At 39.3% G+C, this 16,809-nt stretch overlaps 1 pseudogene and 1 gene segment (V, D, J or C); both read left to right on the top strand.

Annotated features, from left to right (window-relative positions):
* The first annotated feature begins 7,476 nt into the window (after positions 1-7,476).
* LOC131906404 (immunoglobulin kappa variable 4-1-like) lies at positions 7,477-8,169 on the top strand. The segment is given in 2 exon segments: positions 7,477-7,540; positions 7,751-8,169. Coding segments are annotated over 2 exon segments (468 nt in total).
* A 3,912-nt stretch (positions 8,170-12,081) lies between these two features.
* Positions 12,082-16,203, top strand: LOC131906403 (splicing factor U2AF 26 kDa subunit-like; annotated as a pseudogene).
* Positions 16,204-16,809: the final 606 nt, after the last annotated feature.

Raw genomic sequence — 16,809 nt, 5'->3', positions numbered from 1 at the left:
AAACAAACCTCCTGGGGTTGCTGTTTACTGAAGCTTAGTCTCTGAGCTGTTTCTCACTTGACATCTCAACTATGTGATTTTAGAAATCTTGTTTGTAAAGAGGAAGAAGCTGTGAAACAGAGATTTCTTAAACTAATGTTATAATTTTTCAATTTGCTTCCTTAATAAAGATCCCTATGAGGATCCAAATTGGAAAGGAAGAAGTCAAGCTTTCCCTATTTGTAGATGACATGATAGTATACTTGAGTGACCTCAAAGATTCAACCAAGGAACTGAAACAGCTTATAAACACCTTCAGCAACATAGCAGGATACAAGATCAACTCAAAAAAATCAGTAGCCTTCCTATATACAATTGACAAAGAGGCTGAGAAGGAAATCAGAGATATATCACCCTTTACAATAGCCACAAATGACAGAAAATACCTTGGGGTAACACTAACCAAACAAGTGAAGGATCTATATGACAAGAACTTTAAGTCCCTGAAAAAAGAAATTGAAGATGTCAGAAAATGGAAAGATCTCCCATGATCATGGATAGGCAGGACTAACATAGTAAAAATGACAATTTTACCAAAAGAAATCTACAGATTCAATGCAATCCCCATCAAAAAACCAACACAATTCTTCACAGACCTGGAAAGAATAATACTCAACTTCATATGGAAAAACAAAAAACCCAGGATAGCCAACAGAATCCTGTACAATAAAACAACCTCTGGAGGCATCATGATCCCTGCCTTCAAGCTCTACTATAGAGCTTCAGTAATAAAAACAGCTTGGTACTGGCATAAAAACCGACATGTGGACCAACGGAATCAAATTGAAGACCTTGACATTAATCTGCACACCTATGAACATATAATTTTTGACAAAGAAGCCAAAAGTGTACAATGGAAAAAAGAAAGCATCTTCAACAAATGGTGCTGGCATAACTGGATATCAACATGTAGAAGGCTGCAAATATAGATCCATATCGATCACCGTGCACAAAACTTAAGTCCAAGTGTAACAAGGACCTCAACATAAATCCAGCTACTCTGAACCTGATAGAAAAGAAAGTAGGAAGTAGTCTTGAACGCATTGGCATAGTCACTTCCTAAATATAACACCAGTAGCACAGACACTGAGAGAAACAATCAATCAATGGGACCTCTTGAAACTGAGAAGCTTTGTAGAGCAAAGGATATGGTCAACAAGACAAAGCGACAGCCTACAGAATGGGAAAAGATATTCACCAATCCCACATCTGACAGAGGACTGATGTCCAGAATATAGAAGGAACTCAAGAAATTAGACATCAAAATGCCCACCAGTCCAATTAAGAAATGGGCTATAGAAATAAACAGAGAATTCTCAGCAGAGGAAACTCAAGTGGCCGAAAGACATTTACGGAATTGCTCAGCATCCCTAATTATCAGGGAAAAGCAAATCAAAACATCTCTGAGATACCAACTTACACCTGTCAGAATGGCTAAGATCAAAAATACTGAAGACACCTTATGCTGGAGAGGATGTGGAGCTAGGGGAACTCTCCTCCACTGCTGGTGAGAATGAAAGCTTGTACAACCACTTTGGAAATCAATATGGCGCTTTCTTAGAAAATTGGGAATCCATCTCCCCCAAGAACCAGCTATACCACTCTTGGGCATATACCCAAGGAATGCTCAATCACACCACAAGAGCACTTGTTCAGCTATGTTCATATCAGCATTGTTTGTAATAGCCAGAACCTGGAAACAACCTAGATGCCCTTCAACTGAAGAATGGATAAACAAAATGTGGTACATATACACAATGGAATACTACTCAGCAGAGAAAAACAATGACATCATGAGGTTTGCAGGCAAATGGATGGATCTAGAAGAAAAATCATCCTAAGTGAGGTAACCCAGACACAGGAAGACAAACATGGTATGTACTCACTCATAGGAGGATACTAGATGTGGAACAAGGATGACTGGACTGCTACTCACACCACCAGGGAGGTTACCTGGAAAACAGGACCCCAAGAAAGACAGGAGGATCGCCCAATGACGGAGAAGTGGATGAGATCTACATGAACAGCCTGGACATGAGTGGGGGTAGTGAAGGGCGAGGGTCGAGGGAAAGAGAGCTTGGGGGAGTGGGAGATCCCAGCTAGCTCAAGAACAGAGAGGGAGAACAAGGAATAGCAGACCATGGTAAATGAAGACCACATGAGAATAGGAAGAAGCAAAGTGCTAGAGAGGCCCACAGAAATCCACAAAGATACTCCCACAATAGACTGTTGGCAATGGTCGAGAGACAGCCCGAACTGACCTACTCTGGTTATGGGATGGCCAAACACCCTAATTGTTGTGTTAGAAACCCCATCCAATGACTGAGGGATCTGGATGCAGAGATCCACAGCTAGGCCCCGGGTGGAGCTCTGGGAGTCCAATTAGCAAGAAAGAGAAGGATTTATATGATCGAGAATTGTTGAGACCAAGGTTGGATAAAGCACAGGGACAAATAATCAAACGAATGGAAACACATGAACTATGCACCAATGGCTGAGGGGCCCCCAACTGGATCAGGCCCTCTGAATGGGTGAGACAGTTGATTGGCTTGATCTGTTTGGGAGGCATCCAGGCAGTGGGACCAGTTCCTGTGCTCATTGCATGAGTTGGCTGTTTGAAACCTGGGACTTATGCAAGGTCACTTGGCTTGGCCTGGGAGGAGGGGACTAGACCTGTCTGGACTGAGTCTACCAGGTTGATCTCAGTCCTCGGGGGAAACTTTGCCCTGGATTAGGTGGGAATGTGGGGTGTGCTGGGAGGAAGGGGAGGGTTGTGGGAGGGGGGAGAACAAGGGAATCCGTGGCTGATATGTAGAACTGAATTGTATTGTAAAATAAAATAATAAAAAATGATCCCCATGATACGTTTTCAAAGCATTTTTTATGTTCAATTGATTTGAGTATACAATCACTTAAAATTTACAGGAAATTTTCCTTGGTCTCTCAAAATTAGAGCTTTGAATATTGAAGATTGCTAGTTTTCTTGAAGACAGTAGTTGACATCCTCAGTCTGATGTCACATTTCCACTTCTATTTGGTTGAGATTTCAAAGTCCCTATTCAGCAGATCACACACCCAAGCCTCCTGCAGCTGACTTATACTGCCTAGCTTCTGATCTGCCTCTCTGTGCCCATCAGATGCTCATTCATGGGCCTAGACTCGTTAGATGTTCTTTTCCCCTTGTTCAATACTCACATCTTTCTCTATAATATCTTCCACAATGTGGCCATAGTCTCTTCTTGCCTGATTTTGTTGTCTTCTTAGGTGGACGAGTACAAAGTATCACTATATAACTTGAGCTGACCTGGAAATCACTATCTAGCACACAGTGACTATGATCCTGCAACCCACCAGCCTCTTCATCCTGACTGCTGAATTACATGACACTTACCCAGGTCCTTTTCATATTCTGGTTGTTCTCCCATTGCAGGTACATGAACTCTAGAGGCCCAAGTATACAAGTCATGGTCTTGGAAGTTTTACTTCATAGACACTCTTTATTCATTTATGAACCTTCTTTGGGCTTTTGTATCCTCCCCACGTGGAGTGAAAAACTTAACAAAATGATCCTCAGATGTACATCTCTGAGTTTTTCAAGTTAAAGTCCTATCTCAGGGTGGTATTTATGTATGTATGTATGTATGTATGTATGTATGTATGTATGTATGTATGTATTGTATGACTTTCCTACTACTGCACAAGAAGTTATCACAAACTCAGTTACTTAGGAGCTCAGCATAATTATCTGAGCAGGGTATGACTGGGTCCTCTCCTCAGGCTCTAGTAAGTTATAGCCAAGGTGTTGTCAAGGTTGCATTCTCATCTGGGTACTCAAAACATCTCATTGTAAGAGCAGTACAACCTTTTATTTTTTTTTTTCAGTTAGGTCTCACTAAGTTTTTTAGATTACCTTGACTTTGCAAATGTCCTGACTCAACCATTCATGTGCCACCTCGCTCAATGGCTGTCATAGATAATGATGGGATATGCAATAAGGAAAACACCAAGGATGTAGAAGATTTCAAGACTGTCACTAATCAGCCTGGACCAGGAGAAGTTGGCTGAACTCCATCCCCAAATGAAGAATAATAAGTATTGTATTCACATACACAATGAGTGTTTTTTGAATCAAATCTATATATTGAGCCACAGAGAAAAAATTAACACTTTTATGTGATTTCTATTTTTATTATAGCTGTACAAATGTCTTTGCTATATGTACCTTTTTTTAAAATCTATTCACCTGTTGAGAGACACTAGGTTGATTTAAATTCTTACTATTGTGAATAGTGCAGCAATAAACATGGATGTGGAAGTACATCTGTTTTATGAAGATTTACATTTGTTCAGAAATATACCTAGTGCTGGAGTAGCTAAATCATATTGTATATTTTTATGTTTTCTTGTGGAACTTCATCCTGAGGTCCACAGTGGTTGTACTAGGTTGCATTCCCTCCAGCAGCTTATACTGCTTGCTCTTTCTGCTCTGTCTGCCTGTCATTTATAGTCACTATCTTGATTTCCTTTTAGTTCATTATTCAGATGAGGTGATTTTTTTTTTTGCTTTGGTTTCTATCTCATAGCCAAAAATGATACAAAGGCATAAAAAATCATATAAAAGTCACTAATCAACTTCAGAACAATAAGAATTATTGATACCCTGGAACTTCCCTTACCTTCAATCATATCTATTTATTTAGAAGAGATTGGATAATGTTTATTCTTCTGCTTCATTTTTCCATACTGAGGATGGTGGAGCTGAAAGGACCATTAAGGTTTTGCCTGAATGATGCTGATTTCCCATGGTGTACAGAACTCAGCTGTAACTTGTTGGTCTATTGTTCTTCCTCTCACACAATTTCAGGAAATATTCAATGATGTGCCAAAGATAAGTAACATGTGATAGCATTTGGACCATTTAATTAGGGAGGTTTGCATTTTAGGCTACTGTCCTGTATGTAGAGATTGAGTGCCTTTTCCACCATAATAAATGACAACATCTTCTTCCTCCATTTTGCTTATTTTACAGATGAAATACGACTTCCCTGGGCGTCATTCCACAGTGGTACCCATGGAAGAGGGTGCTGTGTTCCGTGAGCTCAAGGTCATCAACATCAGACTTCCTGGATAAACGCTGGGAGCAAATTAATCTGTGTTGTTATCAGCCAGTAGGTTTATAGTTTGTTCACTTTTAATCCCAGCCCAAGGAATCTAATGCACCAGGACAGTGTGGAAACTTGAGTTGTGGGAAAAGCAGTAACTAAGGACTGTCCAGCTTTTTATTACACATAAAAGAACACAGAAATTTTGTCCTATTATTCTCCATGCTCCCCACTTACACACTGTGAGAAGCACATGATTAACTGCAGGAGATTTGGATTTGTAAGACCCCAGTCTCCATGTGTCCAATGTGAATGAGCGGCAGTAAATGACATGAAGCACAATCTGAGCTCACTGCAGCTGTCACAAAACAAAGTACAGAGTTTAGCAAAGATCGAGAGTACATGACAACTTGTTATATACTGACAGGACAGATACTCCTCTGTGATATTCTTGACCTCGAGATTGGGAACTTCCTTAATCCACATCCTCTTTATCTCTCTCATATGATGGTGTGTTTGCAGTTGACAGAGGAAATCTGAAAATGCTCATCAGAAATAATTTAACATTTTGTGCACGAAAAGTAGATGTATAAAACTGTATAATTAATGTAAAAAAAGGTAAGTGCATGTTACTTAAATTACTTATTTAATTTTCAGTAGTATTCTTGACTTAATGCTTAAACATTAATGTCAGATAACTACTTTGTTTTGCATATCAAATGCCATGAGCTGCTTTGTAGCCAGTTGATTTATAATACATATTTTTGAGAGATTGTTTCCATTCATAGATTAGTCCAGCCTCAAATCTGGCCCCAAATGCCCCATTCTGCTGCTTCTGTCTCCCCAGCTGTGGGATTTCAGATGTGAACCTTGACTCCTTACCATGATATTTTAATGATTCATTTATTTTTCTGTTTTTTTTTGTAGTTTATACATAATACTGGGTTTATAGTTAACTTTTTATATATATTTTCAGAGTCAAATAACCTGAAGTCCAGACAGGTTCTGTGATTTCTGTTATTGCTATTGATTTTCATTCATATTCAAACATTTTTTTCCAATGGATGGGAACCATCTGTGATGTTGAGGTCTATTGGTTTCTGTAAAATTGTTACATGATTTAGGATGGTTGTTCCCCCTGCTGGGAAGGGTTTTCCCATCAACCGAGGCTGCAGCCAGTCAGACCCAAGAAATCACAGAAGCTTATATTAATTAAAACCTGCTCAGGCCGTTAGCTCAGGCCTAACATTGACTAGCACTTACACTTAAACTCAGCCCATTTCTGTAAATCTATATGTTGCCACGTGTTCTGTGGCTTTTACTGTGTGTCATTACATGCTGCTCCCTGGACAGCGGGCTAGCATCTCCTGACTCAGCCTTCATCTTCCCAGAATTCTCCTTGTCTGTTTATCCCACCTATACTTCCTGACTGGCTACTGGCCTAACGGGTTTTATTAAACCAGGTGTACAAAAGCATTATCCCATAGCATTAAACCCAGTTTTAATACTGCTAATCTAAATTATCCTAGAGTATGCTTTTATGGAATAAATACTCTTGGCAAAGTGTGTCTTCCACGAATTCATGAAGAAATGTTTTTTTTCTTTATTCCTCTTCATTTCCCCAGTGTAGAGTTCTCTTTCTGTCCTAAAGTTGTAGGGAGGATACGTGTTAGTTTCTGTTGGGTTTAACACTGCTTTGAGATTAAAGTTCCTCTGATCTCAGGTTTAATTTAATGTCCCCAGTATCCACAGAGCGATTATGGGCTTCTCTTTACATCTCTTTTCAGTGTTTGGCCCAGAAACTGGAACCCAAATGTCCAAGGCACTGTTCCTTGTCCTTACTGTAAGAGTTGTTTTGGAGATGGGAGAAATGAAAATAATTAGGAATAATTCTCTTGTTTTTTTGGGCTTTCCTCTTTTCTTTCTTCCATACTTCCTTTCTTTTATTGCATGTTTTCTTACTCTGTTTCCTAATTTGTTGTTGTAATTTTTTGAACATATCATTTCCCCAGGACTGTCAATCTCATATAGCTCTCCTAATGTCTCTGCACAAGTCACATGATTTAAATATGTCTTGGATTGTAACCAAAGCTTCTATTATTGGAGATCCTAGTAGATTTCTGTTGGAGAGCTGTCAGCCAATGTCTTTCAGTGATTTCTCATGCTCTTTGTGATGGTATATTTGCCTGTGATTGACAGCAGCCACTGTTACACATACTGCCCAGGCATCTGCCTTTGTATTTGCTGACTGCTTTGCATGGGCCCCTCCAGCCCAGGCCAGCTGCTCATATTTATATACCAGGCCTATGTGATGAGAACAGAGCTTCATCAGACAGGCAAGGGGAGGAAGATGGAGTCGCAGACGCAGGTCCTCATGTCCCTACTGCTCTGGGTGTCTGGTGAGAAATTGAAAAGTATTATAATCTTTTTAGAGTTATTTCTTTGTGTATAAAAAATTAACAATGTGTGCCAGGGTGTAATATTTTTATTCAATAATACCCTGACAATATGGCATTACAAGGACATTAAATGACAAATTTCTTCTGTAGTGAATACTTTGGGTGTTTTTTTTTTTAATTATGCATCATCACTTCTTTTCCTGATTGCAGGTGCCTGTGCAGATATTGTGATGACCCAGTCTCCATCCTCCCTGGCTGTGACAGCAGGAGAGAAGGTCACCATCAACTGCAAGTCCAGTCAGAGTCTGTATGGCAGCAATAACAAGAACTACTTGAACTGGTACCAGCAGAAACCAGGGCAATCTCCTAAACTGCTGATCTACTATGCATCCACTCGGCACACTGGGGTCCCTGATCGCTTCACAGGCAGTGGGTCTGGGACAGATTTCACTCTCACCATCAGCAGTGTCCAGGCTGAAGACCTGGCAGATTACTACTGTCAGCAGGGTTATAGCTATCCTCCCACAGTGCTTCATCCTCCAACAAAAACCTCCTCTGAGAGTCTCAGCAGCTGCCTGCACCACACACAGCCCTGGACCTGCACACTTCCACTTCCCCCTTTTGGCTGAGAGCCGGTGTGCCTGAAACATTGATGAAAATGTTTGCAGAGCCAGGCAAAATATGATGGGTTCAATGTCTCTTATGGTTTTTTATATGAAAAACCTTTATAAGAAAATGCAACGGAGAACTCAGTATTATTTTTCTATTCTTTCTGTAACTTATAACCCAAAATTCTGTTACTTGACTATGAGGGATTTATCTTTCTATAGTTCTGGAGTTCTGGTGTCCATCATAAGAGTCTATGGGCTGAAGTGATGATGATGGCAAACTGTATTTCTGTTAGAGGCTGTAGAAAGTATGTTTCCAGCTTTTTCTAAATTCTGGAGTGCTTTCTTACTTCCTTACTGGTGCCCATTTCTTCTATTTTTTTTCTTTTCCTTTCCATAAATTCTTTTAACTTTTATTACATTTTATTTAATTAATTACCTCTGTGTGTATCTTTGTGAATGTTTCTAGGTGCACATGTGACAAGGCATATTTCTAGAGGTCAGAGGACACCTGGACTTGATTGTTTCTTTGTCATTTGGGTTCTGAGGATCAAGCTCAGGTTTGTCATCAGGCTTGGTGGCAAAAGTCTTTGCCCTCTGATCCATCTTGCTGACTCTTAAAATATTTTATTGATGTAAATTCAGTGTACACAATTTTCTTAAAAGCTGTATTTTTCTAGTATATCATATATTTTGACCATATGCACTAACCTTCTCCATTTCCCCTTCCATTTCCTGCTGTCTTTTCTTCCTTAGTTTCTTCTACTTTTATCTCGTTGACTCTGTCATACATATAGACCCACCCACACAGACACATCCATCACATACATATACATACACATGTATGCACATATACATATGTACATATACACATATAGATACACACACAGAGACATGAACTTCACATACCCAGAATCCACATACTTACAACCAGCAAAGGAGAGAAAATGTGATATTTCTTCCCTGTGTTTCTGGGGCCACATCTCCCTCTAAAGTCTCCATATCTGATTTCCAAGTGGAAACTGAGAACTCTCTCTTCACACTAATGTTGGATATAATTGTGTGTCAGCAGATTCTGCCTTCCAGTCTTTACATTTCATATCAATTAATAAAGCTTAATGTTTTCAGGATTTCAGAAGGAAATATTTTGTGCTCCCACGTGAAAAATGTGCTAACTAATCATGTCCATGTTCTGATTAAGAAACTTACTGAGCACCTATTTTGGAGACATGACAGGGAACAAGTATGTTACAGACTTCATAAAATTGCTGGAGATCTCCAAATACATTAAAGGTGCGTGGTTCTCTGAGTGATTCTGGGCAGTAAATCCTTGAGTGTAAGTTGCTAAGTTTAGAAAAGCCTCAGATAAACCAAATGGGCACTTAAGCCAACAGACAGGAATCATAACAGAGAAACACAAGATCAATAAAAATCAAGTAAGAAATGATGTCCATAATGGATCATAATTCCCTTAAGGATTCAACTCAAAGATCTAATTTGCTAAAATGTTTAGTGAAGATTTCAAAAATGATTAATCTCCAGAAAAGATACAAACTAAATATTTATTCAGTCAAGGCTGTAGGGAGGAAAGCTAACGATACACAGGCAATCATAAACAAGATGGATAAAACAATCAGCTACACAAAAGAAAAGGTGAATAAAGGAAAAAAAAACACAATTGAAATGCTGGGAATTAAAATTTCAATGTATCAAATACAACCCTCAGTGTGGTGGTATTGTGTTCCCCAAAATATTGTGCACCCTAATAAACTGGGGTCAGAGAACAGAACAGCCACTAGATACAGAGGCTAGAAAATGGTGATACTCACACCTTTAATCCTAGTCTTCTGGATGTGTGGATCTCTGTGAGTTCAAGGCTACACTGGAAATAGCCAGGCATGGCAACTCACACCTTTAATCCCAGGGAGTGATGGCAGAAAGCAAAAAGATATATAAGGCATGAAGACCAGAAACTAGAAGCATTTGGTTGGTCTAGCTTCAGGCTTTCGAGAAGCAGTTCAGCTGAGATCCATTTGGGTGAGGCCTCAGAAGCTTCCAGTAGAGGAAACAGGATCAGCTGAGGAACTGGCGAGGTGAGGAAGCTGTGACTTGTTCTGCTTAGAGAATCTTCCAGCATTCACCCCAATACCAGGCCCTGGGTTTGTTTTTATTAATAAGAATATTTAAGATTCATGTTACACCTCAGAACAAAAAAATTAACAATGGTCTCAATAAAACAGAAGAAAGAACATCCTGGATCAAGTTTCAAGTGGAAACAGTATTGAAACATTATTGGTAAAAGAAAATTATCATGAATATAATGTGAAAGTATTCTAGCATATGAAGAGACCCATACCAAGAATCATAAGATACAGAAGAGCTGAGATAAAAACAAAAGACATAGGGAACATATTGAGTGAAATGAGAACAGAAAATTTCATATAAAGAGAAAAAAGTGACAAACACAGAAAGGTATTTAGTTGTCTAAATGGACGACACCAGAGAAGGAGTCACAGATTGTGTTTATAATGTAAAAAATACAAAGTAAAGAACCAATGTCAAAAGGTAAAATGGAAAATTACCAACTCAACTCCAAAGACAAACACATCAGAATGACATCTGAACTCTCATTTGAAAGAGTAAAGCCTGGAAAAGCATGGAACAGTATATTTCAGATCCTGATAGTAAGTAATTGTTAAATAAGTTAAGCATCTCCAACAAAATTGTATTTTAATTTGAGGGGGAAATAAGGACATCACAAGACAATCACAAACTAAGGCATTTCATGACCATGAAGACAGCACTGTGGAAGATACTATAAAATACTATGCACATAGGAGAAAGAGTGTTTCAATCATGAGAGCACAGACAAATGTTGATGTCATGAGAGGAATAGATGAACAATGGCTATCATGAAAGGAGTCCAGTGTGTCCAACACTGTAAGCCAGAAAACTCCAATATAGTTGAGGACTAGGGAAAATGGAAAACAACCTAATAAATCAGGAAACCCCAACAAAATTATAGACATTAATAAAACATTTCTTAATAACCTTATGTGACGAAAACTCAGCAATAAAGATACAAATATTGTTGTAATAGGTTAAAGAATTACATCCAACAGTCTACTTTGTCCAGAAGCCCACCTAAGTGGTAAAGACACACACATGTGCTGAGAGTCAAGTACTGGAAGTAAATCTACTGAGAGAATGGAGGCTCAAGCACAGCTCTGCTGATATCTGGTACAGTAGAATCCAAACAAAGCATAGTCAAACACATAAGGAAAGCAACACAAGAGTCGAGTCATTGAAAGTACATAACAATTCCACATGTATACATGGCAAACTTTAGGACTCAAATTTTATAAAATAAACCAGGATGCAATGGACATAGAAGGTCAGGTATATCCTGATACAATAGCAGAGGGTATTTTCAGTGCACCACTCTTATCTTTGGATTCAAATAGAAAACCATCAGAGAAATTTTAGAATTAATCTGCCTTAGAAAGAATGGATACAACAGACATCTAAAACATTTCTCATCTCTCATGTATATATGTACATAGCATACATGAATAAAGTATTCACATATATTATATATATTATACATGTATAAATAATTAACAAAAAGACCCCCACCCAATTCTTGAAAATGAAATCTAGACACACATTGAGAGGTTTATACACTATAACCAAGTTGGTTTCAATATAGGGGTGAACGGTTGACCCCCTTTCATCCAAAATCAATAGCTGAATTCACACAAAGTCCTTAAGAAGCAGAAATCCTACCATCCTTTCCATGAGTGCAGAAATCTCCTCTAAACTCATAATAAAACCCCTCAAGGGATTATGAGTAGAAGGATTATTCTGAATATAACAAAGAATGTAAGGCACAGCTGGTGGCATCTGCAACCGTGTTTGCAGCTTCGCTGGAAGATGGTGGAACACTTGGCTTCCATCATCAGTACTGAGAAAGACAAAGTCAACTGGTCATTTGCTTTCAATATAGGAGCATGTTGTCACGGAGACAGATGGTCTTAGCTGCACAAAAACTGGCGATTTGCCACAACATTTTCATTGAAAATACTGTAAAATTCCACAAACAGTGCACAGACAACTGATGGATCACACTGTTTTGTGAATGATGTGGAGACATAGGAGCACTGGGTTCTTTGAGGAAATATTTACTGAGGTGAAACAAAAGCACTGTGAAGTTGAAGAGATGGATGTCTGCCACAACATAGAGGACCATTTGGTCAGAAGATGTATGTCAAGTTTCTCCTTGAGGTGGATGTTGAGAAGGCTCTGATGGAGTTGAGTAACCTTGGGTTTAATGGGCTGCTGATCCACATAGCTGTCCCCAGTGACTGATTTCAGAAAAGCCTGCCGCCTCCAGTATGAAATGTGAGAGCACAAGAGAGGCTTCTGCAGCTTCATGCATCTGGAACATCTTGAGAAAGCTGCTGAGGGAGCTACATGGGTGCCAGTTCAAGAAAACTAGATCTAAGTCGCCATCTCTGTAGCTGCATTACTGATCCAGAGACCCAGGGCCTGGTTGCAGCAGAGGTGATAGAACATGAGGGAGTGACAGATCTGTGTGATTCTGAGCCAAACCATTCTTACTGTGTGTCTGCTAGACTGTGTTGTAGTTGATTGACAAGCCAGTTCACAATGGTATTTAAAAACAAAAACGAGGAAACAAAGAAGGGTTTCTGTGTGAAATATGTAGTGACAAAGTAAAACAAATTAAACAAAAACAAAGATTATAAATGATAAAAATAACATTATAATTATACTAAGTGGGCAACTTAATATAAACCAGAAAACTGCTTCTCCAATCTGAAATGAGAAATGGATGCTCACGCTCTCACTTATTCAATGTAATGCTCATATCTCAGTCACAGAAAGAAGGCAGGAGGCAGAAATGAAATAGTTATAAATAGTAAATGAAGAAATCAAATTACAAACATTTATACATAATGTGTTCTTATATTTAAAAAGTCTCTCAGAACTCTACGAGAACATCCTTAGACCTGAAAATACTTTCAGCAAGGGCAGGATATAAACAAAGAACAAGATACAAAGTCAAATTACATCAGTCAGTAGCTTTTCTGTGTAATAGTAACAAACTTCTAAGAAAGAAATTGGGTAAATTCCATTCCCAAATTCAAAACAAAATGCCTAGGAATCAGTTTAAGCAAGGAAGTCAAAGATGCCTACAATGGAATCACTGGAACAATGAATAATTAAGTTGAAGAAGAAAGAGGATGGAAAGACCTCCCACACTCATTAATAGAGAAAGGCTCTGGTACCAGTGTGATACAAGAAAGCATTCTACATCAATATCCCCTGGGCCATTGCTCACAGAATCAGAAAAGCAAGTAAAATAATTTCACTAACATTAATTGAAGCATGTGCTTCACAATATTCAGTTGTGGAATCCCTTAAGTATCTCTTGCTCTGAAGTGAGTTGAAAGGGTAAAGCCCTTTGTGTCCATCACTAGCAGAAAATGACAGAATGAGCTTAACATTGGCTTAGTTGTGGAGGTTCTTCTCAGTGAAATGAAGGCCTGGTGTGAGTCTGTGGTGAGGTATCATATCAGGGCAGGAGTTTGGGGATCAAAGCTGAGCATTTTGCAGCCAAGAAAGAGGAGGAGATCACAGGCACACAGTTTTCAACATGAGCACAGAGTTAGTTACTTAAAACCTTCCCAGTGGTCCTGATTAATACACATTTCACCACATATATAAATAAATGAAACAAACAAACAAACAAATAAATAAATAAACAAATTAATTAATAGCAGCACGGAGAGTAAGGCTTTACCACATGGGCTTTCTGAGGATAGTCAAGCTGCAATGTACTGCAGTCCTTGATTGGTGAGCACTGAACTTTACTCAGTCCCTTCAATTATAACAACACTATTTGAGGATGTGAGGATCTAAGATGTTTCTCACTGACAAATACCAGGAAGCTGAAACATCTGACTGTTTCCTCTCATTGTATACAATATTCTCCCATTTTCAATGCCCCTATTTCAAGTGCTATTGAGAAGAGAAATTCTCATTATGAAAGAGCCTCATTACTCAGCTAATTTGTTTTTTTTTTTCTTAAAGTCTGTGGTCCTGTGTGGAATTGATGGTGAATGTTCAGAGGGACACAAAGCCCAGCATCATTATCCACCTCCTGATTCAGAACAGGGTCATGACCAGGATATCTGTCATTCTGTCCACAGACAAAACAGGGACTCCTAAACTATATGCTGACTGACATGAACTGTGGGTTATGAGGAGGTGTCACTGGTTACAGGGCAAAATGTTCCCTCATTTGTGAAGGCTTCATGTGGGTTCAGCACTGGTTTTGGAGTGAGAAGATGGAGAGACCTGCCTTATCCTCAGTGACGTCTGTTCATTCTAAGTTTAGATTTCTAGTCTCCTTCTTCACTCCACACTCTCAGCTCACTGCCTCTTCTGATCATGATGACATTTAGGTTAAAGCCCTGTGTGCTCATCGCGTTTCCATTACTAGAAGAAAATTGACATAATGAGTTCAATGTTGTCTCATTTTTGGAGGTTCTGTTCCATGAGAAGAAGGGCCTGTGTGAGTCGGCTATCAGGCAGCACATCAGGACAGGAGTGTGTGGAGCAAAGCTGAGCCCTTCCTGGTCAGGAAAGAAGAGCCCTTCTCTGGCACACGGTTCTCCCCATTAGCAGTGTTAGTGACCTTACATCTCCGCAGTAGCCCTGTGTTCACACATGTTCCACCACCAATTTTCACCTCTAATCTAACCACGACACATTCTGTTTTCTTGATCTTATTCAACCTGATTGTTTTCTTGTTTTGAGAATTATCATAATGCAACATTAGTATGTTGGTGGAGAGATATCTCAGTGGTTAAGAGCCTGTCCTACTTTTGTAGAGGACATGGGTTCAGAGTCCAGCATCCATATGGCAGTTCATAACCTCCTGTATGTCTAGTTCTGGTGGATCCAATTCCCTCTTCTGGAATCCAAGGGCAAGATACCGACATGTGGTCCACAGATATAGATGCAGAAAAAAACATGCATACACATAAAATACAAATAAATAAAAGTTTAATTCTGAAGGCTCACAGTGCTCCTTCAACTCACATCCTTTACAGCAGAGCAGTGACAGTACATTCTACACAAGGAACCTTGAAATAACAAAACATGACAAATCCACAGGGCCATGGACAAAACTACTTGGGATTCACTTAAACCACTCTAGAATATTCTTTGCTAATCTTAACTGACATAGAGTGACATAAGGGCAGGTGTCCTTATGAACATCAGTTGAGCTTTTCTAAGTTTATTTGCATACTGAGACAATAGCTGCAGTGCAGATTCCTTAAACCCTCTTTAAAAGGCAGCTTGTCTGTGCCTAAGAAATAACCTCTAGTCCAGCTCTCAGAGATGGGGTCAGCTGCTCTCCTGTTATTGTGCATACTGCTGCTCTGGGTTCCAGGTAAGAGGATGCAGGTGCTAGGAGCATCCACTGTGGCCATTACTGTCTTCTATGCCTTGGTGTCCTGATTATTGAAATTATGGTATTTTTTGGTTTTAGTTTTCCTTTTTATTTTATTTTTCTCAGAGTATGTCTCATGACTTCTGTTACAGATTGCACATACATGGTGATTTTACATTGGGATGCTTGTAGTATATTGGTGAGAGCAATGTGTGTTTATCATTCCAGGTTCTACTGGGGACATTGTGCTGACCCAGTCTCCACCTTCATTGACAGTGTCTCTCGGGGAGAAAGCCACCTTCTCCTGCAGGACCAGCGAAAGTGTCAGTGCAGGAAGTGTACATCTTATGAACTGGTATCAACAGAAACCAGGACAGCCCCCCAAACTCCTCATCTATGAAGCATCCAACCTAGCATCTGGGGTCCCTGCCAGGTTCAGTGGCAGTGGGTCTGGGACAGACTTCACCCTCACCATCCATCCTGTGGAGGCTGATGATGTTGCAACCTATTACTGTCAGCAGAGTTATGAGCTTCCTCCCACAGTGCTCCAGAGCCAAACAAAAACCTCCTAGGTTGCTGCTCACTGACTCTCTGACCTGTTTCTCACCAGACATCTCAACCATATCATTTTAGAAATCTTGTTTGTAAAGAAGGTGAAGCTGTGAAACAAAGATTTAAAAAAAATAATGTATGTGTTTGTCCCACCATGTAGGCTTTATAATTCATCTATTTGCTTACTTAATAAAGGCCTCCCTGATACTATTTTCAAGGATTTAGGTTCAATAAACTTGTTTTTTTTTTTTTTGTTCAATACACTGTGTAGACAATCACTTTAAACTTCCAAGAAACTTTCCTTAGTTGTCCAAAATAACCAGAGTTTGAGCTCTGAAGATTATTAATTTTCTTGCAGACAAAACTCACATTTTCAACCTAATGTCACATTTCCACTTCTATTTACTTGCGATTTCTAAGTCCCTCTTCAGAGGATCACACCCAAGCCTCCTGGAGCTGATTTAATGCCTGGCTTCTGATATGCATCTCTGTGCCCATCATGGATGCTCATGCACAGGCTGTTCTTTTCTTCTTGTCCTATACTCATATCTTTCTCTATAATATCTTCCACAATGTGGCCATATTTTCTTTGCCTGCTTTCAATATTTGCTGTCTTCTTATGTGCA

The sequence above is a fragment of the Peromyscus eremicus genome, chromosome 3 (assembly GCF_949786415.1).
Source record: "Peromyscus eremicus chromosome 3, PerEre_H2_v1, whole genome shotgun sequence".
Lineage (NCBI taxonomy): Eukaryota > Metazoa > Chordata > Mammalia > Rodentia > Cricetidae > Peromyscus > Peromyscus eremicus.
Note: the sequence above shows the minus strand (reverse complement) of the source record. Positions and strands in the feature narration are given on the sequence as shown.